The 27,328-nt window shown below is 37.7% G+C and overlaps 1 protein-coding gene across 1 annotated transcript in view; it reads left to right on the top strand.

Annotated features, from left to right (window-relative positions):
• LOC122801276 (myosin-2 heavy chain-like) overlaps positions 1-27,328 on the top strand; it is a 917,734-nt gene that overhangs the window by 132,764 nt on the left and 757,642 nt on the right. The window contains exon 2 of the mRNA XM_044070825.1: positions 7,068-7,187. Coding sequence (XP_043926760.1) covers positions 7,068-7,187 — 120 coding nt within the window. The remainder of the gene's footprint in view (positions 1-7,067; positions 7,188-27,328) is intronic.

Here is a 27,328-nt window from a genome sequence, read left to right as displayed (position 1 = left end):
ATTGTAATTACCCTGACTAGTTGTCGACTTTCTCTTTTGCCATTTTCTCTTTACTGCCTCCCCTCACCTTTTAACACTACTTTCCCCTGGGTAGTGGTAACTGTCTTATATTATTGTCGCAAATAGGAAATGAATTAAACTGGGAACATATTGTAAACAACCTCACATATCTTAATGTAAGAGTGTCTTATTCCTTTCAGGTATTGTGTTTCATAATTAGCAGATTTCTCTTTACCTAAGGCTCTCTAATTACTTTTAACTAAACTAAAGTCTTCTTTATATTTATGTAAAAATGTCTTTTGAATATTGTGTTTGCTTAAATAATATGACTTGGTAACTACTGTTCTCTTATTTATTTTTTTATTCATAATTTTTTAATTTTTTTTTCTCATGTTACTGTGGAGCTTTTCTCCCCGGGCCTCTACTGAAAATGGAAATATATCCAGTTAGGCCAGCCTGGTTAACAAATGTAAAACAATTAAATAAAATAAATTATAAATGTGTTACTTCTGCCTTAATTACTGTGTAGTTTATTCTGTTCAGTATTTCCACGGTGGCATTCTACTTGTTCCCTTCCTTTCATTTGTTACTCTGTGTTTTTGTGGTAACACTTTATCCAGTATTAGCTTAGGTTCAAAGTAATTTATCCTATTTATTTTGTCAAGTGAGTATCTCTTAGTACTTCTAATTTCTGTGTTCATCTGTTTTGCCAAGCTTCTAATATTTTGTGCCTTATTTACTTTCTGTAATCTATTTCTTTCATTTATCTTTATATATCTATCCAGCTCTATTGAATCAGGAAGGCCTTTCCTTAGATCATCTTCTTCTGGACTGAGATCATCTTCTTTACTCTCTGTTTCCTGCAAGTATTCTACTACAGAAAGTTCTATAATATCTTCCTGTGACATAGCCTGTTCAGATACACCTTGCTTCATCTGCTGCTCTGTCATATGGGAACTCATTGGCACATCACTCAACAACATGACCTGTGTCAGAGTTGCCAGTATTTCCTACTCCATTCCATTACTATGCAACTTCAACTGGACTTCCGTACGGGTCTGCTACCAAAGGTTTCAGGGCATCACTATGTGGAAAAATATTTTCAGATGCCTCCCACTCCACCTGCTGCTGCTTAATCTAGTGACCCATTGCTCTGTCATGCTGCAACTTTGCCTGTGTTGGAGCTCCTCATTTAATTCTTCACTTTGCATATAATCCATAACTTCAATTTCTATTTGCTTAACTTCTGTCTAATTCTCTTTTCTATATTCATTCTTTGCATTCTCAATTTTTTTGTATTGTGAACTTTCCCATATCTGGGTGACTTTGCCTGTATTTGTCTTCAAATATCTTTGCAGCTGCATTTTTTGTGTTGAATAGTTTGGCTTTCCCCATTGTGTGTGTGTGTGTGTGTGTGTGTGTGTGTGTGTGTGTGTGTGTGTGTGTGTGTATATATATATATATATATATATATATATATATATATTCATATTCAATTCACACACATATATATATATATATATATATATATATATATATATATATATATATGTGTGTGTGTGTATACATATATATATATATATATATATATATATATATATATATATATAGATGACACCATATCAGATTTATTTTTTCCCATGTACGTTTCTTTTCAGAATGCTCTGAGTTTTGTTTTTTACTCTTTCTTCTGTCCCAAGACGCTCAATATTTCTTTGTCTATATGTTCTTGTTCTATTAAAGAACATTAATTTTTGTTTGTAGTTTTTGACAGTACTTCTTATCCATTTTGGTTCCTGTAATTTTATTTAAGAAAGTAACACCTTTATAAAATATAGAAATGGGAACAGATCATAAAAAAAAACACTTTAAAAGATAGTCATTGTAATTTTATCTTTCTGAATATCCTCTATGTGGAAATTCTGTGATTCTTGCATAACAGTAGCAAAACATAATTTCTTCCTTATTCTTGGTAGTCCACTTTATCATCTCTATGGGGTATGTTTTGTCCTGTCAGTTTTTGTGGGTTTTGTGGACTACTACTTCTTTCTGCCACAGGACACCTAACCTCTCACTGAGCCTGCGCTAACCCTGTGGTTGCAGTGTTTCCATGTCCTGAGAATTCTACACTGCCTTTTTGTAGCACTGGCACCAGTGCATACACCAGGATTAGGCATTTTTATATCCTGTGACCCATAGCCGGCCTTAGGCATAGGCAAACTAGGCGCCATCTAGGGTGCCTCTCTAGCAGGGGGGCTTTTCTAGTAATCTGGATCTTATAGGTAGACCAGGATGAGGGTACTGGGTGATGCTGGGGGACACTGTGGAGACCGCTTGCCTAGGGGAAAAGTTAACTACAGGCCTGCCCTGCGGACCCATACACTCAGCCAACTTTTTTATTTTTAACCTTGTTCGGTTTACTTATTTTTAACCTACCTTTCTCCATGAAATATAAAATATAGTCTATATCAGTGTCGTCTTGAACAGATTTTGTAAAAACAAGTTCCATTGCATAAATATGCTCTCCAAAGATGAGTTCAGTTCCAGCAATACTACTATTGTTTTCTTGATGATTTCACCTCCATCTGGACCAAATGGTCTTTCATCTTTCCATTTGGGTCCCTTTCATTTCTCTGTTTGGGCCATTAATATTCTATATGGTGAAGAAGATTCCTCATGGTTTAAGCAGAAATAATGAGTAAACATACTGGGAATGAAGCATGCTTGTCTTCTGTTGAAGTACAAGAAAGACTCTTCAATCTCTCCTTGTAGTCCTTAGTACCAGCCTAAGACCTGATTTTTACAGTTGGAAGGCAGACATATGCCACTCTGTGAAGAGGATCTTTTTTCATTTCAAGGCTTTTTTTCTGCTGAAGTTGAAGCTATCTCCCTATCTCCTCTATCTTTTTCATGCAGTCACTGGGAGAATGTATTAGAACAGAGGATCTAGCTCATTTGAAATTTGACACTTGATCCAGTGTTGGCATTATAATCATTGACTCCTCCCCCAAGAAACCTCTATGTGAAAGTTGCTAAACTTCCAAAACTATATTTGCAATGTCCAACATCTCAGCTAACATATGTACTAAATAAAGGTGCCTGCTTAAGCAAATATTTTGAAGGCATCATAGCTGGTAGCAGGTTTTTTTTTTCTTTTTGGAAATAAACTGGTATTAACATATCTCTCTCTTTTAAAGTCCAATAAGTGCTGTAGTGAGGCAAATGCTCCTTCGATAAAGCCAATAATAAAATCAATGAGAATCAAACACGAAGGGAGCCAACCGTGGAGAAAAAAATATACCACAATACCATATATCTCAGTATAAATGAAAGGTAGGTAAGCGCTTTCACACAGCTGTGTCTCAGCTTCCTGGAAAAAATAGCTTTAGAATGTTGCAATGGAAAAGAAAGCCCATGGAGACTTTTTCTTGCAATATAAAGCTTCCTCTAGTTTATTGGTGAGGTATCAACTGCTTGCAGAAATTCCCCTGTCAGCACGTATGGTTTTGCAGGTCTGACGAAGCCCACAGGTGAAAGCGCTTACCTACCTTTCATTTGGATTTTATCTACGTTTTTACAATAAAGAATTTTGAACATTTGATCATCTGCTTGGATATATATTTCAAGGACTGCTTTTGTAACTGAGATATATGGTATCGTGGTATATCTCTCTCTTTGTTTGGGAAACATTTGAGAGAGAAAAAAAATTGACGTGCATGGTTGCCATGTGCGGTAGAAGTTAAACTTCTGTAAGGAAGTGCAAAGGAAAGCCCATTTCACAGAGTTTTGTGCGACATTGAATAAACATTAAGCAAGCAATAATGCCTGATAGTGTGTATGTTAATGTGTAATTAACACCTGCCCAGGGTTGTGGCATCGGGCCTGTACACCCCTGGAAGGGCATTAATTACACGTTAACACACACCCTGGAGGGCATTATTGGACTTAGAGAACGAGCTCTGTAAAATTGCTGTGTTTACTTATATTTTTTATTACTGTATTATTTTTACTGTATTTTTATATATTTTTGATGTAAAATATTTCCTCTGTCTAATGTTTCAAATTTGCTGTACTATATGTAAATGTTGCTGGAGGAAACATTTTACATCCAAAATATAACATTTAAAAATATAACCAGGTATTTACTTTCTTTTTTGGTCCCTTACTCTTAAAACGTTTGGTTTGTTGGCAGTCATTGCAGATTGAAGTTACTAAATAATGACATATATTTGAGTTTCAGACATTTATTTTCTTCAGAAAATTCATGCTAGCAGAAATCCTTTACTTAAGCAAGTTTGTAATTTTATAGGAGCAATAATTAAAATGGTTTTCTATTTTTGAGCCTTTGTTCCCCCCTTTATTTTAGGTTTTATCTAGATTTCTTCAGCTATCAAGGCTAGAGGTATGCAAAGCTCTTTACTGCTGCTGCTGCAACTCCCTCTCTCACATGCACCTCTGCTTCAGAAAATGCATGCTAAGGGAAACCCTGTCATTCTAGCAACTTTCTAAGTTTATAAGAGCAATATTTAAAATCTGTCCCTATTTTTGGTTCTTGTTCCCCCATTATTTGTGGCTCTGTTCATATTTCTTGTGTTAAGAGTTTGAGAGGTATGATCGAAAGGTACGGAAAGCTTTCAACTGATGCTGCTGCTGCTAGGGGATCGGTCGATCACCACTCTCACTGTGTGTGTGTGTGTGTGTGTGTGTGTGTGTGTGTGTGTGTGAGTTTTGAAAATGCATGCTAAGGCAACCCTGTTATTCTACCAATTTTCTAAGTTTATAATAGAAATCTTTAAAATCCCTCCCTGTTATTTGTCCTTTGTTCCCCCAGTTATTTGTGGCTCTGTCCAGATTTCTTGTGGTAAGAGTTGAGAGGTATGGTCAAGAGGTAAGGAACCCTTACAATTGATGCTGCTACTGCCAAGGTATCACTCAATCACTCTGTGTGTGTGTGTGTGTGTGTGTGTGTGTGTGTGTGTGTGTGTGTGTGTGTGTGTGTGTGTGTGTGTGTGTGTGTGTGTGTGTGTGTGTGTGTGTGTGTGTGTGTGTGTGTGTGTGTGTGTGTGTGTGTGTGTGCGTGTGTGTGTGTGGTTGAAAAGCTAAAGCAGAGTACGGAAACCTTTCAACAGATGCTGCTGCTGTGAGGGAATCGCTCATTGTGTGTGTGTGTCATGTGTGTGTGTGTTTGTGTTTGTGTGTGTGTGTGTGTGTGTGTGTGTGTGTGTGTGATTTCATTATTACTGGCCAGTTTTCTAGTGCCTCATGTCCACGTTGTTCCAGCAATTCTCCTACCCCCTGAACTTCTTCTGGTGCTTCTGCAGCCAGACATCCTGAGGGCTGAGGAGTCTGTGCTTCCTTCCGATGGAACTTTTTTGTATTATATGCCCTAACACCCCCTACCTCATTTGTTAAATCTAAGAGTAATTTCCCTCTTTAGACTACACATCCCTTTACGGAAATTTACCAATGAACACCATCCCCCCAAAATGGTAACGCCCTTCCATTCCCACCACTCTATCAGTCACCTGAGCGACTAATCGAACCCAGATCGACTGGGACATAGCCACGGTTTTGTCCCTCTATATCAGTAGAGCAGCCAGATATATATATATACATTTTTTGTGTAATCTACAGCAGTACTTTAACAATGAAAGATTTGCATTGGTTCTTCACAGGCATAAACTACGTTGTTTGCAGTTTCCCACCAGAATAAGACCTGAGTAAACATAACGATTTACTGTTGCAGTTACAGTAATCCTCTCTGAAGAAAACTGTTGAGTATTCTTTGCAGATTTCATTGCTTTCTATGAAACTGGTTGTAACAGTAATATATCATTTATAAAGTTCTGGTAGGAATACTATACAAGATGGTATCTAACAACATTTGCCCAGCTTAAAGTAAACTAATTACAAAATGTTTATATTACATTGTTGGGGATATCACAGTGGAATACTGAAACCACTAAGCTCTGGCTTGTGTAGTGCTAACATTATAATTCCCCAGTGTGGTACCGATACAAGTTGGAGAAAAATACATTTGTCAGCAAATGTCAATGATCTAATTAAAACATCTATTGTGCCTTCATGTGTGAGAAACAGATGTTTTATCACTAACTTGTAGGTTTGAGTTTCATCAATGTTTCTTCATATCTACAGAAAAAGGGACTCTAGATAGTTATCTGTAATAATTTCATCTCATGCCATTAAATTCAGTTTTTATGTCAGCTGCTGTTTCATCCCGTGGCCTTGTACAACTAACTTGAAATGAAATGGATGCATGGATTTAAGGCATCTACTTGCAGCTGAGATTCACAGAAGACTGGAAAGTCAGTGGGAGTAGTGATAAATTTTGTGAAGTCCCTATCTGTTCCCTTAGTGGAGCTAAAGGTTGGAAACATTCTGCTCTGCTATTGTCTTGTGGTAGAGACCATGTGGAAGAGGTACATGGAAAACATCAACATAATGAGAAGAGTATTGGGCTGTCCAGAAGGGGTGTGTGTGTGTGTGTGTGTGTGTGTGTGTGTGTGTGTGTGTGTGTGTGTGTGTGTGTGTGTGTGTGTGTGTGTGTGTGTCTGTGTGTGTGAGATACATATTCACCTTGGCTATAGTGTAATAGTCAGCACTTAAGTGTTTTCAGTTTAATTACCTTTTGTTTGATAGATAAAAAGCTATTAGTGGTATAGTTAGCTTGCAGCATAGCCACCAGACCTAAGCCCCCCCCCCCCCAAAAAAAAAAAGGATCAGGAAGTATAGTGTAGCTACCATCTGCATTTTTCAATAAATGGTTTTGAAATGTTCTTTTGAAACATTATTAACCAAAGGGCATACATTGACTTTGAAGTTATATCTCAGAAGTGTAAAGCTGAGAGAAGTTTCATAAGTACTGCATGTTTGGTATAATGACAGTATTTTAAAACTTTGCAACTGTTTTGAAGTATTAGAATGAATTATTGTGGTCATGCCAGTTTTATGAGACATGGATTGCTAGTTTAAAATGCAGAGTTTTCATAATAGAAGTTTTGCTGTAGTCAAACAGGAAAGTAATTCTGCCTGCTTCTGCATTTTAGAATAAAAACTATAAGCATGCAGCTGGCAAACAAAGAAGAGGAAGTGCAGAAATGGAGTGAGGAGCTGTGCTCCATGCAAAGCCAATTAAAGCATTCTGATAGCCTGTCAGAGCAATTCAGGTAAGGGAATGAGATCGTAATACAGAAACAGGCCATGTCTATAAAATGAAAGCATTTATTCCCTTTGGTGTTATGAATATGACATGATGATTTAATAGTTTTCTGTACTTTAACATAAAGGCATCACGACAGGAAATAGGCAGCAGATATCAAATAACTGTTTGAAACACATTGTTATTCCTCAGAAAACAAGCAGAATCCTCACTGAAGGGAAGAGCAAGCAAAAAACTAAAGGATAAGAAGGCTAGTTCCATGCATTTCATTAAAATATTCTTAATCAAAACATGTTCTTTGTTGGAATTAAAAGACAGAAATAAAATAAAATTCTCAACTACTTTAGTTTTTTCCTTTCTCTATTTAATTTGTATGTATGTATTTATTTTAAGTTTTGTGATCCATTTAACTGTAAATTAGTTCATTAGCGTTGGTTATATCATATCATGGCAATTTATATATGCTTGAAATGGCTGAGAGTACTCCTTGTCTGTCTTAAAATACATATATATCAGTATGTCCTCCTATGTGCACATTCCCAGCTGCTGACTTAAGACTTACAGGATTGTATGGTTATATAGACTGTTTTTATTTTTAAAGTAGAAGCACATAATCTGTGCATCCCAGTACACTCCAGTGGATGACCTTATATAAATATACCCAGGCCCCTTTGCACTATATTTTTTTCTTTTCATTCAACACTGACATTGGGCCCTGCCTTCTGATAATTCCGTACACTGCTAGTTATATGTAACTGGGATATACCATGGTATGATTACTTTCTATATGACACCCCACATTGGTGTGGGGAAGGTAGTTATCCTGGGTATCAGGGCATTAGGTGCCATAATGAAGTGAGGGTAAGAGCCTGGTAGAGTCTGTCCTACTAAGGTCAGATCTATGTGGACATAATCATATTTATGAGCTTGCAGTGAAGCAAGCACATTTTGAATGCTTCTCTACATAGGATGACATCTTTAACTACAGCATTTGCCTACATGGTTAGTGTGTTGGCAGATTTCATAAAGAATATCTTCAGGATATTTTTGGTCAAAACAGAAGTGCCTGACCACTAGAAGGCAGAAGAAAAAGAAGACTTACCCTTATACTAGAGGATATTAGGGGAGGAGAAAATGTTTGGAGGACTACAGGCTAGCTGGTAACATTAACAGTGTCAGGCAAAAAGTTATAGAGAGTGTTCTAAGAGGAAAGGATGACTGCTTTCCTAGAGGGCATCAACATCCAAAGCTATAACCATCATAGATTTCTAATCAAAAGGAGCTGTCATCTGAACGATTTCAGAAAGTCCTTTGATTCTGTTCCACGCAGATAGCTCCTAGGAAGTCTGCACGGTTTATGTTACAACTGAGACTGATGAACTAGATTTTAGAAATAAAAGAAGTGACTAGTGAAGAGATCAGTTCTGGGTCCAGTAATCTTTAGTGAGCTTGTATTAGGTATGTCAAAAAAAAAACAGAGAAGAGAGGCAAACTCTGTTCAAAGAAAAAAATAAAACTATGTCAGAAGAAGAAGAATAAAATAAGTGCAACAGTGGAAAACATAAAAAAATGTCCATGGGGGCAGAAAGCTGAGCTTTGAGGTTAATTGTAGACAAATGGAAAGTACCACACTTGAATCACCTATAGAAAGTGGAATTGATGGTGCCACAGCAGCAAAGACTTAATGTTGTGTATTGTACCTAAACAGGGTCATATGGAGCAGACTGAGATGGCTATGGTGGCACTGAACAGAACACAGGTGTGTACTATTAGGAGGTGCATTCTAAAAGCAAAACATTAATTCTTGTACTCTGTTGGATCTTGTTTTTTTTGTTTTGGACATACCTTGAGTACTGGCTTCATTTCAGAAAGGAATGGGTCATTAGTCTTCCAGAAGTACTCCACTTGAATGATTGCTGTACATTTGACCTTTCCTGAAATTTGCAAGTTTTTAAAACTATATTCACTCTACTTCCTGGTTGCAAATGTTTCTCATCTGCAGAGATATTTGCTTAATCACCTCATCACATCAGAAAATTGTGTGAAATAAGTGGGAAGCAATGTGATGAGAGACCACAGCAGCAGAGCTGTTCTCATTAGATACTAGGAAGGCTAGGGGGACATCATATAAGTACAGACACAGATGTAAAAGTTGTTACATGAACAGAAGGGACGTGGTGTATGGGGCACAAGAAGTAGAATGTAAAACTCATCTGTTTCCTTTAACTATAAAACTACTTCTTCAGAAAGAAGGTTGGAACCTATGAAGCTGGTTACCTTAATGAGGGGAAAAGACTACATCCTTGAAAGCATTCAAGGAACTACAAGACAGGTGGAATGAGGAGGGTGGGGAAGGGAAGGGAGGAATACAGGGGAGGAAGAAAGATAAATTCTCCTAAAGGAGAACTGCACGCACAGACTAAAAAGCATGTTTATTCCATCATGGATTGACATTTTCTACAGTTTAACGCCACTCTTGGTCTATTTACAGGTTTTTAAATATTTTTATATGTAATTTCTGAGTTTGACCACACGGGGTCTAGCATCTTTAAGTAATTCTGATTGTTTAGTCTACCTCTAGGTATTCTACAATGCAGTGCTTATGTGTAAAACAAAATACATCATGCAGACCTCTTTTTCATAAAGCTCCTGTCACTGCATTGATTTTACATGCATACAGTGCTGTCTTTCAGTCAATTAGTTTTAAGTAACATTTCATGTCGTTCAGTGACTGCTTAAAACACAAACAGTGCAAATGCCACAGAACAGACTTTCAAAGTACTTTTTACTGCTACTTCTTTTTAGAATGGCTAAATTGCAGTCTTTTGTAAAGCCTGAATTGTACTACTTCGACTCATCTCCCATCCTCCTTCACACCTAACTTCCCTAGCTATCAAAGTGTTAAGTGTAATTTGAGCTTTTACCTGCTGTGATTGACTGCTCACAGCAGGAGGCTTGACTCATGTACTGTTTCCTTGTTTTAGCCTTTACTTTCTGTATGGGTAGGAGAAGGACCAGGGGCTGTGACATCACAGCATGTGTGGGTTTTTAGGACAGTCATGGTGATGTCAGTTTGGGGAGGGAGTTGTCCAAAAAACTACCTGTATTCACTGGCCTTGATGACATCAGTGAATTGGAGACTGCAGCAAGCTTTTCCGGGGCAGGATAAAAGGTTTTTGAAAGTGGAGCCACCACAGTATGGTAATGGATAGAAACAGTCAATTTAAAATATTTTAAATGCTGTATTGTTTATTCCTAGCAGGGACTGTAAATAGGAGAAAAAGATAGAGAATTTGACAATTTAATAATAGAATCCCATTGTTGTCCTTTAATTGGCAAACAAGATAGGCTAGCTGTCTCGTTCTGCTATCAGAAATGTATAATCTAATACACATCGAAGATACTGCTCTTCAAAGATGATATTTTATTAACACTTACCGATATAGAGTCTTCCTTTAAAGATGCACAAAATAAAATTTAAAAAGTTAGTGATATTTCTGGACTGAAATTTAAAGTAATAAAATAAAATGCATAATTATGAACCCAAAAGTAAACTGTACAAACATTTTCAAAGAAAAAATATTGTATAGATATTAATGAAAAAATAAATTAATTAGTAATAATCCTAGCATCAGCTATAGATAAAATAACACAGAGAAGCTAAATCAAACTGCACAGAGATGGAATGAACACTTTGTTGCATATGCAGATAGATTATTGCTGATTAAAATGATACTACCAAAAATATTATTTTTTATTCAAACAATAGCTTTAACACACAATAAAACTCATATTAAGAAAACAGAAAGAATATTGATAATCATATTGTTGTATCCTAATAAGCCAAAATAGCTTACAAGTATGTATTGGTGGGCAGGGATTTACAGATTTAGAAACCTATGTTATAGCGTCTGTTTTTAAAACTATTATATATTGACTGAATAATAAATATAATGCTAATTGAAAAAAATACATTTCATCTGTGTAATATTAATAAACCTAAAATAACTAAGTTAAATGAAGAACTGATATAGACAAAATCTTTTGGAGCTAATGCTGCCTTTTCTGTCCGTTCCTCAACCAATGGGTCTCAGATCCGACCTTGGATCTGACTCCAGCCACATCTAAAGGTTTTGCTCTGTAGCTCAAGCTTCTCTCCTTAACTATAATCCTTCTGTCTAGCAAGAACTACCTCAGATCTCATTTGCTGCTTCAGCGAATGGATGTGGTCTACCATAGCTTGAGCTATTCGGTGGATAGGATAAGTGAGTTGCTAAATACCTTATTATTATATTTTATTCTTGTTGTTTCTGACTCATTTTTGTTCTATTAGTTATACATTTATATAAAAAAGAGTGTTTAGTTCTGTCCATTATTACTGCTTTCACTTTAGGCCTCATGCCTTGGTAGCAATTTCAAGTTCCTTTTCTATAGTTACCTGTTGTAAGTACTTCTTATTTACTGTTGTTGGTATTTGCTGTAACTTGTTACCATTGTTGGTATGCAGTTCTATTTTAATTTCTTTTCTTCCTTAGGTTCTTCTCACCTCACCATGTTGGATGAACTGACCTGTTTCAAAAAATGCACCTGCTGTGTGCACAAGATCCCTAAGATCCCTAATCCCGATTCCCACCAGGAGTGTATATGTTGTCTGGGCTCTGCCCATTTGGATGTTGAATGTGAGATCTGTGTGTGGTTCAGTTGTCAGGCTTTGGTTGAATGCTGCCACAAATTATTTCTCACAGGTTTGTTATCCTCTTCTTTTTCTTTGTCTACATCTTCAGTTGGAGCTCCCCCTACGTCCATGAAACCTTATGAAAAGATTAAGAGCATTCATTGATTAAGGGCAAAAAGGCTAGATCATTTGCCATCCTATGTTTTGGGTTTAGTTCCACCAGAAATGATCTCCAAATCTTCGGATCCAACTGACTATTCAGATCCGTCAAGATAGATGTCAAAATTTCTGGCTCACTGCTCATCCATCTTCACCCTGGAGCGGCTTCTTTCTCAGATCCAGTCCCCATTTCTACAGGAGATGATGAGAAGGACTTCCAGGCCACTCTCTACCTCATCATCTCTCAGGCGATTTAGGAGGTTAATGGAAGCAGATGTGGAAAGAGTGATGAGGAACTCTGTTCAGGCTCAGATTCAGTTTAACTGTCTCCATCTCCCAGTGGATCCATAAGCCTGCTGTTGTCCTTTACCCAATGTTTGACACCTACTCCAATCTGACCTTTTAGTTTTGAAGCAGTCAGACCTGAGAGTCCCGAGTCTGTCTGCATCAGATCCAAAGGCCTGTCCTTCTTTGATTCTGTTGATGTCTCTGATCCAGTTGGTGTTGACTTGGTTTGAGCTGGAGTGATCTAGGAGCTGAAGTGTTGCATAGGTGCCAGATCTGGGAGGCTGGGTTCAATTGTGATGCCATCAGAGCTGTTCCTACCTCTTAGAGCCTTGACATTAGACGGCTTGCCTCTAGCTTCTTTCTCAAGGCAGAGTCATGGTGATGCTCTGAGCTGTCCTGAGCAGTTGTCTTTGGCTCCTACTAGGATGTCTCTTGCTTGTCCTATGTCTTCTGCCTTTGAGTTAGTAGAGAGGGTTTCCTCCACCAATGTGGATAAAACATATTTGCCCCTCCTTGAGTCTACCCCTTCCACAATTGTCTGCCTTGGTCTTGGAACCTTTACATCCTGTCACATTGGGGCATCTGGCCTGTACAAACGTTGAGGCAAATCTCATTCAGGACTAATCTCACACTTCTGAGACCCCTCTGGAGCATCCCACTGTGGGAGCCACCCAGAAGCATACATGCAAGAGGAGGCACTTAGATTCCCCACAGGAATCCCTCACAGAAGACACCGACTTCAATGACAGAGAAGGTACCCCACATCACCCCTTGAGGATGTCTCCTTTGTTGATATACTCAAATTTTTGAGACAGAAAGGTGGCTGGCCTTTTGACCTCCCTTCCCAAGAGGATCCTGTGTTTCTTGAGGCTTTTGAAGCCAGCTTAGCTGCATCCTAGGTAGTCCCCCTGGCGGATGGTGTGGAAATCATCTCCCACCAGGTATGGAAAGATCCAGATGACACTGAGCCAATCTTCAAATTAATTGAGAAATATCTAGTTACACCAAAGAATCAGGCCTGCTGGAGCAAGGTTTTCCCAGCAGATGCTATGGTGGTAGCAGCAGCCACCGTGAAAGAACTTGCTGAACAACATTCTACTGTCCATCCCCCCAACAGCGAGTCCAGAGCATTGGATAGGTTTGGGAAGCACATTTATGCATCAGTGACATTCAATCTGAGGTCACTGAACTATCTGGCACATGTCACAAGATTTCAGATGGACTTGATCAAGCAGTTTTCTAGTGCCCTCTCTGAGTCCATGTCAGCAGAGGACAGGAAGATTGTTTCATCGCAACTCATGTACCACATCTCAGAAGATCCTTCAAGAGCTGCAAGTTCAAGAATTGCTGTGCAACAGCATGCCTAGATGCACCTCTGTAAATTCACAGAGCCTTTCAAGTCATTGTTCATTATTGCTTCTCTTGATGGATCTACCTTTTTTTTGGCCTCAAGGTTAAAGAAACCCTGTCTAGGAGTAAACAAGATGGGAAGACTTTATCTGTCATGAGGATATGTTTTTCTACACTTCATAGGAGCTTTTTCTAAAACCAAATAGGTAATAGGAAAATGTGCTTCAGCAAGTCTCGAAGCCCTTCCCAGGACTCCTATGGGGACAGGTCCCCCTGTTGTAGAGGGAGGAACTCCAGTAATAGATGATGCTCTCATGGTAGAGGAGGCCCACAAAACCAGGGCTACAGAGGTTCCTTCTCAGAAAATCCCTAGCAGCAGTCCAGAAGGGTTGTCCAACTGTTACACACTGGAGGTATTTGGGGGGGGGGGTGTTTATCCCTGCATCCACAAACCTAGACACTTGGGTGCAGAGGATTTTTTCCAAAGGCTGTTGCATACCCTTTTCCCTACAGCCCCCTAATCAATCTACAAAACTTCCCAGCATCCCACCCAATCAGAGAAAAGCAGCAGCCATAGAAATAGAAAAACTGCTAGCCAAAAGAGTCATCCATAGGGTCCCTCCAGACCAACAGGAATTCAGAAATTTCTCAAGGTTCTTTTTGGTGCCAAAGAAAAATGGTGTCCTGAGACCTATCTTGGGTCACAAGAACTTAGACCAATATGTCAGATGTCCCAAGTTCTAAACTGACTGAATCATGATCATTCTGCTGCTTTTACGCAAGGACAGTTGGATGTGCTTGAGAGAGCTCCAGGATGCATACTATAACATTTATTTATTTATTTATGTATTTCCAGTTTGATGACTGTGGAGGTCCACTGGGCTCAAAGAGACCATTTTCAGTGGAGGCCCGCTCCAATAATACATAGTACAAGCTCCATAATATGAAGTACAATACATAGTGGAAACAGAAACAAACTAAGCAAATTTTACATGCAAAATAGCAAAAACTAAACCAAAGTTAAACAGTAGCTTGGAGAAGGATGTAAATCATATTTACATGTTTAGTGGTTGAGAACAGTAGTACAAGGTTAAATTAATACAGAGGTTTAAATCATTTGAGAATGATATAGAAGTAACATTAGCATGGGCGAGTTCTTTATGCATGAATATTAGCATGAGTTAAATTAAACATCAAAATAAACAGGCAATACAGAAGATTTCTTCCTTTCTGGCTGGGAGACAGTCATTAGAGTCCTGCCCTTTGGCATCACCACAGCCCCTGGGTGTTCACCAGATGCATGGCAGTGTTCGCAGCTCACCTAAGATTGCTAGGATTCAGGGTGTTTCCATACCTCGATGACTGGCTCATCTCTGCTGCCACCAAGCCTCTACTTATTCAAGCCAGAGCCTACTTCCTCCAGCTATGTCTTCAACTGGGCATCACAGTGAACAATGCCAAGTCTGGACTGTGCCCCCCTCAAATCCTGGAGTTTATTGGTGCTAGTATGGACACAGTGACTCAAATCACAAGCTTACCTCATTCAAGAATAAATACCTTACAGAGTCAAGCATCTCACATCCTATCTCTTCCTTCCCTGCCAGCAAGGTTGGTGTTATAACTCCTGGGATCTGTGGCAGCTTCCATAACTCTAGTACCCCTAGCAAGATATTACATGAGGGTAATACGATGGGCACTTGCAGTACAATGGTCTATAAGATGATAGTCCCTATCTGCTCCAATATGAATTACAAGAATTTGCAAGGAACATATTACCTGGAGGATCACTGCAAAAGGAGTTTCTCAGGGCCACCCTTTTATCCTTTTACAACCCACAGCCGCATTGACTACAGATGCCTCCCACTTGGGGGGGGGGTGTTTCATGGGAAGGATGGTCCAAGGCACTTTGTGCCATTTGGAGTCCAATCTTCAGATCAGTGTCCTGGAAATGAGAGCAGTCCTATTAGCATTGCAGGAGTTTCAAGATGCTCTCCATCAGGACATGATTGCCTTTCAGACAGACAATATGTCAGTAATCTGGTACATGAGCAAGCAGGGGCAACCAGATCCTATTCCATATGTCAAGAGATGATGAGAGTTTGGCAGTGGGCAATCTCTTCTGGCTTGCTTTCTTTTGGCAATGCATATTTTGGGGAAGTCCAGCTTGCTATCAGAGAAATTGAGCAGGTCCATCTTACTCCCTTATGAGTGGTCTCTCAGCCCTGTGATGGCAGAAATCATTTTCTGTCAATGGGGTCAACCATGTTGTGATCTATTTGCTTCCCCTCTCAACTCCAAGTGCAGTAGGCACTTCGCACTGATCCCTCATGAGGAGAATTCACTGAGAGACTCTAGTCCACGATTTGGCCCCTAGGCTCCTGTACACTTTTCCTCCCACCCCTCTGAAGAATGTGTCTTACTAGAAGTGCAAAGTAATCCTTGTTACACCATTCTGGCCTTGAGAAGTATGGTTTCCCTTTCTGTGTCCTCATCTGGTGCACCCCCTTGGGTGTTGAATCTGAACCAGGGTCTTCTTTCTCATCCATCAGGAATAACTCACCTGGACAGTTGGGACCTCATGTTGATTGCATGCTTTCTCCCCTTCCAATGATGGTTAGACATTTCAGGTTTTTGTTTCCAGTCAAACACATTCTCATATCCTCTCAGAAGACTTCTACTAGAAAGTTGTATCAGATTAAATGGAAAAGATTCTCCCTTTGAGCTGTCCAGTGACAACTGGATGCCTTTTCAGCACTCATTCCAGTTGTTAAAGGTACCTTTTTACTCTGACCCCCTCATTAAGACCCTACTTCACCTTGGGATTTAAATATACTTCCTCAAACCCTGACGTGACCCTCATTTGAACCAACTGCCATATGTACTTGAAATTTTTGTCTTGGATAACTATTTTTAAGGTCATGATCACATCAGCCAAATAAGAATCAGAACTCCAGGCCCTCACTTCTAAGCAACCATTTCTAATTTTTCACAAGGACTTGGTGTCTGTCTGCACAAATCCTTCCTTAGTATCTAAGCTGGCTTCAGAAACCACTATGAATCAGTCCATCAACCTCCCTGTTTTCTTTCTGAACTTTTCCAACAAATGAAAATACATACTTTACCTTTTAGATATCTGTAGGTAATTTCAAATCTGTCTCCATGGAATAAAGAATTTCAGAAAATCAGACCAACTGTTCATTTTCTTTTCCAAAGCCAGACTTGGTAAATCTGTCTCAAAGGTGACTTTTGTCAAGTGGCTCACTTATTGCATTTCTTTTGTCTATAAGGAAAATGGATGACACTTCCTAAGGCTCATTCCATTAAATCTGTGGCCACATCCTCTACTTTCTGGTCTAGAGCTTCTATACATGATATTTGCAGAGCTGCCACTTGGTTAAACATCCATACCTTCATTGCTCACTACAAACTGAGTATTCTTCCTTGAAACAAAACAGTGTTTGGCTCTGCTGTACTCTGGAATATCCTTATAATCAAGAAAAAATACACAGTAGAATGTATCCGACCAAATAATCCTCCAAATTCCTTCAGTTAAAAACTTTTATTAGAACTTGTAGAACGACAAAAATAAACAAATCAGTGAAATCAAATCAAGCGCTTTCGCCTGAGTCAATGTCAGGCTTTATCAAGATGTTCACCTACAACAGTTACTTGCTTTAAATAGTGTAACCCATTGCCTACTCACGTGAATTATTAATTCAATCAGTGTGTTAAGTATCATTTAAAGATGCCATTTAAAGGTAGATATAACTTTAATGTGGAAGTTTTGCACAATGTTTGTATTTGTAAATATTTTTATATATATTTATTTAACAAACCTTAAAATTAATTAAGTAAAAATTATTTAGCATAAAAATAAAAAAAAATATATATATATATATATATATATATATATATACTGTATATGTTGTTATCAGTTATTAAGTTAGATAATCATTAATGCAAAATACATATATATTGGTCGCAAAAAAATATAATAATAATAGCGTCACAACATTTTTATTAGAAGTTTTGTTCAAGCTTCTCACCAAAAACGTATGTGCTGCCTAACTTTGTAATAGCAAAACGGTGCATCAGCACCCTAATTATGTGCATTGCGGATGGGGGCCAGACGCAAAGAATTACAAGGTGAGCAGCGTTTTTTGGCACAACTTCCAGCACCAGTAAAGAAGAAAGGTGCTTGGAAACGCTCACTGAGCGAAGGGAGGGACAACAAGAAGAGACGGATAATAGAGTGACTGACAATGTTTTTAATATTGTATATAACTTATCTAGTTATTGTTTGTCAGATGATGAACTTTTCATTCACAACAAAGGATTAACCTTTGTACCTAGTCGGGAAAGCATTTACAATGAGGTGGTTATGGACCTAATGTTTTTTTGCAGGAATGTGGCGCTTAAGAATATTTTTGGTGTGAATACACCTAGGGACCCTGGATTAAAACAACCAAGTAGTTTTGTACCGCCATTTACTACAGCTATGCATGTGTTTCTTAAATGTTGTGAACATGACTTAGTTGATCATGTTAGTGAAAGTAAGGAAAATAAATATTATAACCTTACACATACCCAAAGGAAGGCCCTACATGATTTAAGTAATAATGATAAGTTAACAATTAAAATGGCAGATAAGGGTGGAGCGATTGTCCTTTTAGACACACTACATTATCAGAGGAAGACACAGGAAATGTTATCAGACTGCGATGTGTATATACCTATTAATCCCTTAGTTGTGAAACAAGTGATAGATACCGTCCACAATAAATTGAAATGTCTATTGGAGGACATGAAAATAAATGAGGGGTTATTTCAATTGTTTTGGATAGAAGGTGTGGTCACACCCATATTTAAAGCCCTTCCCAAGATGCACAAATTTTTAGTTGACCCACCCCTCAGACCCATAGTGTCAGGGAGGGGATGGGTCACAGAACATATATCTATCTGGTTAGAGAACATCTTGAGGACTTACGTAGATCAAACTGAACATATTTTGTGTGACACTGGACAATTTTTAAAGACTCTAGGAGCTGTTGATACAGGACAGTCTAAAGATATGTTCCTTATGGTCACGATGGACATACAGAATCTATCCACAGTGATTAGTAATGAGTATGGAATATTTGCCATTAAGTCACTGCTGATTGATATGGGGGTGGAGGAAGGTAAGGTTGATTTATTGAGCACTATGTTAGCACTGGTTTTGGAAAATAATGTTTTCTTGGGGATGCAACAAGCATATAGACAAGCACAGGGGGTAGCCATGGGCACCCCCTGTGTGAATACCTATGCGAACCTTGTGCTATCATTTTGGGAAAAAACAACATTTCTAACTGATGGGATATGGCTACAATATATTGCCCTATATAAGCGTTTTGTGGACGATATATTTATTTTGTGGAAGGGTAGTAGGGAGGAACTGGATTTGTTCATCACCTATCTACATTTGACCACTACATTCTTGAAATTTACGGTTGATACTTCTTTTTTAGAAATAGATTTTTTGGATGTACATATACAACAATCTGTAGATGGTTTTGCCTCCAGTTTATATAGGAAGGGATGTTGGAGGAATACGTTGCTGACATTTGACAGCATGCATCCTAGGTACACCTTTCCAAATGTTATACGGGGTCAGGTTGGTAGAATATCTAAGATATGTTCTACCGACACGTTATTTGAGACAGAGGTACATAAGTTGAAGGGATGTTTTCTTGAAAGAGGATACCATGATGCTTTAGTAAATAATCATACAGATAGGGCCAAAGAGGATAGGAGAAAAGGTTTAGACCTTGGTTGTCCCATGACAAAGACAAATCTGATAGGATACCCCAAGAAATGCAGAAAGGACAAGATTTAAAGATCATGTTGACATACAGTAGTAACATAAAAGGGGTATGTGATGTCATCCGTAAAAACTGGAATGTTCTAATAAGTGATGAAAAAACCAAGAATTTAGTAGGTGATACGCCCAGGTTTGGATTTAGGAGGAATAAGAATTTAAAAGACATCTTATGCAAAGAAAGGTTAGATAGGGTAACACCTTTTAAGTCAAATATAGGGACTGTTTCTTGTGGTGTATGTAAAGCCTGCTCACATATTGGAAGTGGCACTACATTTATACATCCGGTAACTGGTAAAACCTTTGAGTTTAGGGCAAGGGCTACTTGTAGGACGAAAGATATAGTTTATATAGCTGAGTGTCAGCACTGCCCTAGCTTCTATATTGGTAAGACCAATTGTATGTTTAAGGTAAGGATATTGCAACACCTTTCATCTATCAGGAGAGGGGATGTTCATAATGCCTTATATAGGCATATTGAAAGTTACACCACGCATACATTTAAATTTAGGGCTATACTAAATGTAAGGCTTAATAACAGAGGTGGTGATATAAAACAGCACACAGAAGCTATGGAGGCAAAGTGGATTATTGAACTCATGGCTCATAGAACCCCAGGCCTGAATGAAAGTGTGCCTATGAAACCCGCCCTTAAGAATAGGCGGGTGTTTTATTGAGATTCTATTGGCTGCCTTATGGTTTAAATAGACATTGTATGTGATTGTTTGTTAATCTGAAGAAGGGTGCATACCCGAAAGCGCTCATTTTCTTGAAAGTTTTAGGAGTTGTATGCTGCTTTCATTCGTTTTATTCGTTTTATTAAAAGATTTAAACTCATAGCAGTGTTCTGACAAGTTTATTTCTTCGCTACTAGTTTTTGGTACTTGGTCGGAACTTTGGTGAGGCACAGAACATTTCTTTTTATTGACTGTTTGCTGATTTATGTTCTGTGTGCCTTACATGCCATGGAGGGAGCACCAGTAACTATTTCTACTTCATATTCATTGGCTGTTTCGGGCCGTATGAAGGATACATCGGATGGAATACCAACTAAAAGTATTTTTTCTAAAGATAATCCGTTGTTGGGTATGGATTTCATGGTCCTGAAAGACAACTGTTTGGCTGATTCCATACCCTTGTGCACTGATAAAAACTTTGATGAAATGCTTAGGGACTTCAGTTATAAGGTGGGCAGGCTGCAACGACTACAATGGCAGACCCACTACTTTGAAGCCTGTCTTAAGTTTGGAATAGTACCCAGAGGTATGAGGGTACTATGTATGCCCTCACAAGGTAAGCGGTATCCCGAACTGTTAGCCAGGTGGCAATTGATTAACATACAGACTGGGTTCCAATATATGGAACTCTTAATCAACTTCTTTGAACCAGAAATAACAGCGTTGAAAGAGGATGTTGGTGCCTTACAACGTAAACTAGAAACAGAGTTTACGGAAATAAGGCATGTTGAAAGATTGGAACAACTCTATAATACCTTATCTGAGAATGATGAAAAACTTTGCATCCAAAAGGCTGGTAAATTGAGAAGAGACCACGACGATTTCTTAAGGGGGAACATCTTTTTGTGGCCCAGGGACTATGGCAGAAATAGGTCAGATAATGGTCCACCTTCAAAAAGAACAGGAGCGAGCAGACAGGAAGTGACATCGTTGACCGGACATACACCTCCAGTTCGAAGTTCCATGCATTCAACAATGGTCAATGCAGGGATGCCTGATACTCCACAAGCTCCTGAGCAAATGTCAATAATACAACAACCCACTTTGGATGTTCCATCAGCGGAGATGAACAATGATAATGTTGAGAGGAGTGAATGTACTGGTATGAAGAGTTGCTTACCCACAGATGCTGAATCTTTGCGGATGGGGGCCAGACGCAAAGAATTACAAGGTGAGCAGTGTTTTTTGGCACAACTTCCAGTAAAGAAGAAAGGTGCTTGGAAACGCACACTGAGCGAAGGGAGGGACAACAAGAAGAGACGGATAATAGAGTGACTGACAATGTTTTTAATATTGTATATAACTTATCTAGTTATTGTTTGTCAGATGATGAACTTTTCGTTCTCAACAAAGGATTAACCTTTGTACCTAGTCGGGAAAGCATTTGCAATGAGGTGGTTATGGACCTAATGTTTTTTTGCAGGAATGTGGCGCTTAAGAATATTTTTGGTGTGAATACACCTAGGGATCCTGGATTAAAACAACCAAGTAGTTTTGTACCGCCATTTACTACAGCTATGCATGTGTTTCTTAACTGTTGTGAACAGGACTTAGTTGATCATGTTAGTGAAAGTAAGGAAAATAAATATTATAACCTTACACATACCCAAAGGAAGGCCCTACATGATTTAAGTAATAATGAGAAGTTAACAATTAAAATGGCAGATAAGGGTGGAGCGATTGTCCTTTTAGACACACTACATTATCAGAGGAAGATACAGGAAATGTTATCAGACTGCGATGTGTATATACCTATTAATCCCTTAGTTGTGAAACAAGTGATAGATACCGTCCACAATAAATTGAAATGTCTATTGGAGGACATGAAAATAAATGAGGGGTTATTTCAATTTTTGTGGATAGAAGGTGTGGTCACGCCCATATTTAAAGCCCTTCCCAAGATACACAAATCTTTAGTTGACCCACCCCTCAGACCCATAGTGTCAGGGAGGGGATGGGTCACAGAACATATATCTATCTGGTTAGAGCACATCTTGAGGCCTTACGTAGATCAAACAGAACATATTTTGTGTGACACTGGACAATTTTTAAAGACTCTAGGAGCTGTTGATACAGGACAGTCTAAAGATATGTTCCTTATGGTCATGATGGACATACAGAATCTATTCACAGTGATTAGTAATGAGTATTGAATATTTGCCATTAAGTCACTGCTGATTGATATGGGGGTGGAGGAAGGTAAGGTTGATTTATTGAGCACTATGTTAGCACTGGTTTTGGAAAATAATGTTTTCTTGGGGATGCAACAAGCATATAGACAAGCACAGGGTGTAGCCATGGGCACCCCCTGTGCGAATACCTATGCGAACCTTGTGCTATCATTTTGGGAAAAAACAACATTTCTAACTGATGGGATATGGCTACAATATATTACCCTATATAAGCATTTTGTGGACGATATATTTATTTTGTGGAAGGGTAGTAGGGAGGAACTGGATTTGTTCATCACCTATCTACATTCGACCACTACATTCTTGAAATTTACGGTTGATACTTCTTTTTTAGAAATAGATTTTTTGGATGTACATATACAACAATCTGTAGATGGTTTTACCTCCAGTTTATATAGGAAGGGATGTTGGAGGAATACGTTGCTGACATTTGACAGCATGCATCCTAGGTACACCTTTCCAAATGTTATACGGGGTCAGGTTGGTAGAATATCTAAGATATGTTCTACTGACACATTATTTGAGACAGAGGTACATAAGTTGAAGGGATGTTTTCTTGAAAGAGGATACCATGATGCTTTAGTAAATAATCATACAGATAGGGCCAAAGAGGATAGGAAGAAAAGGTTTAGACCTTGGTTGTCCCATGACAAAGACAAATCTGATAGGATACCCCAAGAAATGCAGAAAGGACAAGATTTAAAGATCATGTTGACATACAGCAGTAACATAAAAGGGGTATGTGATGTCATCCGTAAAAACTGGAATGTTCTAATAAGTGATGAAAAAACCAAGAATTTAGTAGGTGATACACCCAGGTTTGGATTTAGGAATAAGAATTTAAAAGACATCTTATGCAAAGAAAGGTTAGACAGGGTAACACCTTTTAAGTCAAATATAGGGACTGTTTCTTGTGGTGTATGTAAAGCCTGCTCACATATTGGAAGTGGCACTACATTTATACATCCGGTAACTGGTAAAATGTTTGATTTTAGGGCAAGGGCTACTTGTAGGATGAAAGATATAGTTTATACAGCTGAGTGTCAGCACTGCCCTAGCTTCTACATTGGTAAGACCAATTGTATGTTTAAGGTAAGGATATTGCAACATCTTTCATCTATTAGGAGAGGGGATGTTCATAATGCCTTATATAGGCATATTGAAAGTTACACCACGCATACATTTAAATTTAGGGCTATACTAAATGTAAGACTTAACAACAGAGGTGGTGATATAAAACAGCATACAGAAGCTATGGAGGCAAAGTGGATTATTGAACTCATGGCCCATAGAACCCCAGGCTTGAATGAAAGTGTGCCTATGAAACCCGCCCTTAAGAATAGGCGGGTGTTTTATTGAGATCTTATTGGCTGCCTTATGGTTTAAATAGACATTGTATGTGATTGTTTGTTAATCTGAAGAAGGGTACATACCCGAAAGCGCTCATTTTCTTGAAAGTTTTAGGAGTTGTATGCTGCTTTTATTCGTTTTATTCATTTTATTAAAAGATTTGGACTCATAGCAGTGTTCTGACAAGTTTGTTTCTTCGTTAATTATGTGCAAAAAAATATATGCAAAAAAATATAATATGAAGATATAATAATGTTAACTCGTTATATAATTCATGTACTGAAGATTATTGCGAATATTAACAAAATATAAAATAGTACTTATTACATGTTAGGAATATTAAATATCAGATATTAAAACTAGCATATAGGATGAAATAACTACAATATCTATATAAATAAGTAAATAAATAAATAAATAAGTTAATAAATTAATATAAATATTTAAATATTTAAATATTTAACCATGTATAAATATAGATATTAGCTAAAACTACTCAAATCACTTACACAATGTAATAATAAATAAATGAAGATATATAACAAATAAAATAAGTGTATAAAGTGTAGGTCCAATAATGTGTAAAACTGTGTGAAAATTAGACGAGCGAGGTTATAAAGCTGATGTTAATTGACATACTGTTTATTACTAATGTTTTTGCACTCAGACCTATTCCTGTTCACGCATCATTCAGGTTACTTTTTAAATGTTTTTAAATATTGTTCAAGTATTTTATCAATTTACACTTATCACCAGGTTATATTGCATAGGTTATTAAGGGTATTTAATACCTCCATGTATTTATGTATTGAGCAATTATTTTAAATGATGAACATGAATTAATAGGGTTGGGAGGGTGGCCTAATGGTTAAGGTGTTTGCCTTACAAACACAAGGTACAGGGTTTGAATCTATCAAGGGATAATTGGCTAGGCTTAAAATGGCTCGCAAGGGCAGTTAGCCTAGTTCTAACCTATGAACCTATGAATTATAAATTATTTTTTATTATTTTTTTACTTTCTGAATCTTTACACATTATTGGACCTACACTTTATACACTTATTTTATTTGTTATATATCTTCATTTATTTATTATTACATTGTGTAAGTGATTCGAGTAGTTTTAGCTAATATCTATATTTATACATGGTTAAATATTTAAATATTTATATTAATTTATTAACTTATTTATTTATTTACTTACTTATATAGATATTGTAGTTATTTCATCCTATATGCTAGTTTTAATATCTGATATTTAATATTCCTGACATGTAATAAGTACTATTTTATATTTTGTTAATATTCACAATAATCTTCAGTACATGAATTATATAACGAGTTAACATTATTATATCTTCATATTATATTTTTTTGCATATATTTTTTTGTACATAATTAAGGTGCTGATGCACCGTTTTGCTATTACAAAGTTAGGCAGCACATACGTTTTTGGTGAGAAGCTTGAACAAAACTTCTAATAAAAATGTTGTGACGCTATTATTATTATTATATTTTTTTGCGACCAATATATATGTATTTTGCATTAATGATTATCTAACTTAATAACTGATAACAACATATACAGTTTATATATATATATATATATATATATATATATATATATATATATATATATATATATATATTTAATTTTTTTTTTATTTTTATGCTAAATAATTTTAGCATAAAAGGAAGGAAAGGGGTCAGTAGAAAATTTTCCAAACAACAGGAGACGAAGAAACTGAGCATCATATCGACATGCCCAAATACTCAGAGATCTTCTTCCCTTGTCCACAACATATCTAGTTATACTTTGTCTGTTCCAGACATGTCCATTCTAGAGAAGGGATTGAACTTTATTCCCTCACAGGTCAGTCACTTAAGTGACATCCTAATAGACTTGAGACTGTTTTGTCGTAATGTTGCTCTTAAAGTCTTCTTTAAAGACAGCAAGGTGTTGGACACTAATACTGTAAAAAGTTTTTTCAAGACCAAGAGCAGCTTTACACCTATGTTGCCGCATAACGTTGAGAGTTTTCAGAAAATGTGTGAGAGTGATTTTTATGATTGGTTTAAGTTAAACAATAGTAAGAAGAGATGCAACTTTCATAATGTTAGCAAAGCTGAGCAGGAGTCCATTGTTTCCCTTAAGAATAATGAAAACATTATTGTCAAACAAGCTGACAGAGGAGCAGTGGTTGTTATGGACTCTTCTGAGTACATTGCCACCATGACTGATATGCTGTCAGATGACAAAGTATATGAGGTCATCACTAGAGACCAGGTCAGTAGAGTTGTGAAGGTAGTACATGATAATCTTTACGACCTCTTAATGTGTGGACAGATCAGCTGTGAACTCTATGAACATTTTGTAATTGAATTTCCTACTCTGCCCATCATTAAGGGTCTACCCAAAATCCATAAGGGGGTTACACCAGTACCCATGCGACCCATTGTTGCTGGTGAACGCTGGATTACCTCCACTATCTCTTCCTTTGTGGAAGGGCTGTTACGCCCCTTAGTGGATGATATTCCTGTCATCTTGAAGGACTCATATCAGTTAGTTGAATTTCTTAAAGGGTTTGAGCTCGATAGAAGTAGAACAAATATGTTGCTAGTTACCATGGATGTCAAGAATCTTTTTACGAGTATTCCCAATGATTTAGGGATGTTGGCCATCAGAGATCATGGTTAGCAATTTAGTTACAGCAATAGCAGGCAGATTTTGATAAATTGCCTGCTAGAGATGATATTAGAGAACAACATATTTATATTCCAGGATCAGTTGTTCCTTCAAAAATGGGGAGTTGCCATGGGCACTCCTGTGCAAACAGTTATGCCAACCTTGTGGTCCATCACTGGGAATTGTTACATCTTTTAAACATCCTGATTACAAAAATGTCAAAATGTATAAAAGGTTCGTTGATGACGTCCTTTTTTTGTGGGAAGGAACTGAAGCAGACTGCCTCAGCTTCATTTCTGCCCTAGAAGCGACCTCTACGATCTTGAGGTTCACAGCAGATATCTCCCTGTTCAAGCACAGTTTTTAGATTTAAAGCTGCAATTTACTGGCAATAAGATAGTTACGTCATTACACAGGAAGTCCACCTGGAGAAACTCTTTGCTCCGGTTCGAAAGTATGCATCCCAGGTTCACTTTTAGAGGCATCATTTTGAGCCAATTATATAGAATACGAGGATTTGTAATGATGAAAGTGACTTGGCCTCTGAGCTCGATACACTGTAGGCTTATTTGAAGAAAGAGGTTATCCTCTAAACTAATAGATGATTGCAAACAGGAGGTCTTCAGGAAATTATTTGGCTTAAGCAACAATGCCGGTGAGGGCAGGCAATGCCTCTGTTTGTGCTTTTGGTAACCATGGGCGTCATGATACACTCACTTATGTCACCAGATGTACCAGTGATGTAGTTGCACATAATAAAATCATCAGCAGAAATTGGAATGTGCTGGTCGCAGATCCATTTACCAGGAATATTGTGGGTGCTCATCCAACATTCAGCTATAAGACCTGTGATAA

This window comes from Protopterus annectens, chromosome 4.part1 (genome assembly GCF_019279795.1).
Source record: "Protopterus annectens isolate FY-2018-M chromosome 4.part1, PAN1.0, whole genome shotgun sequence".
NCBI classification, from domain to species: Eukaryota; Metazoa; Chordata; order Ceratodontiformes; family Protopteridae; genus Protopterus; species Protopterus annectens.
Note: the sequence above shows the minus strand (reverse complement) of the source record. Positions and strands in the feature narration are given on the sequence as shown.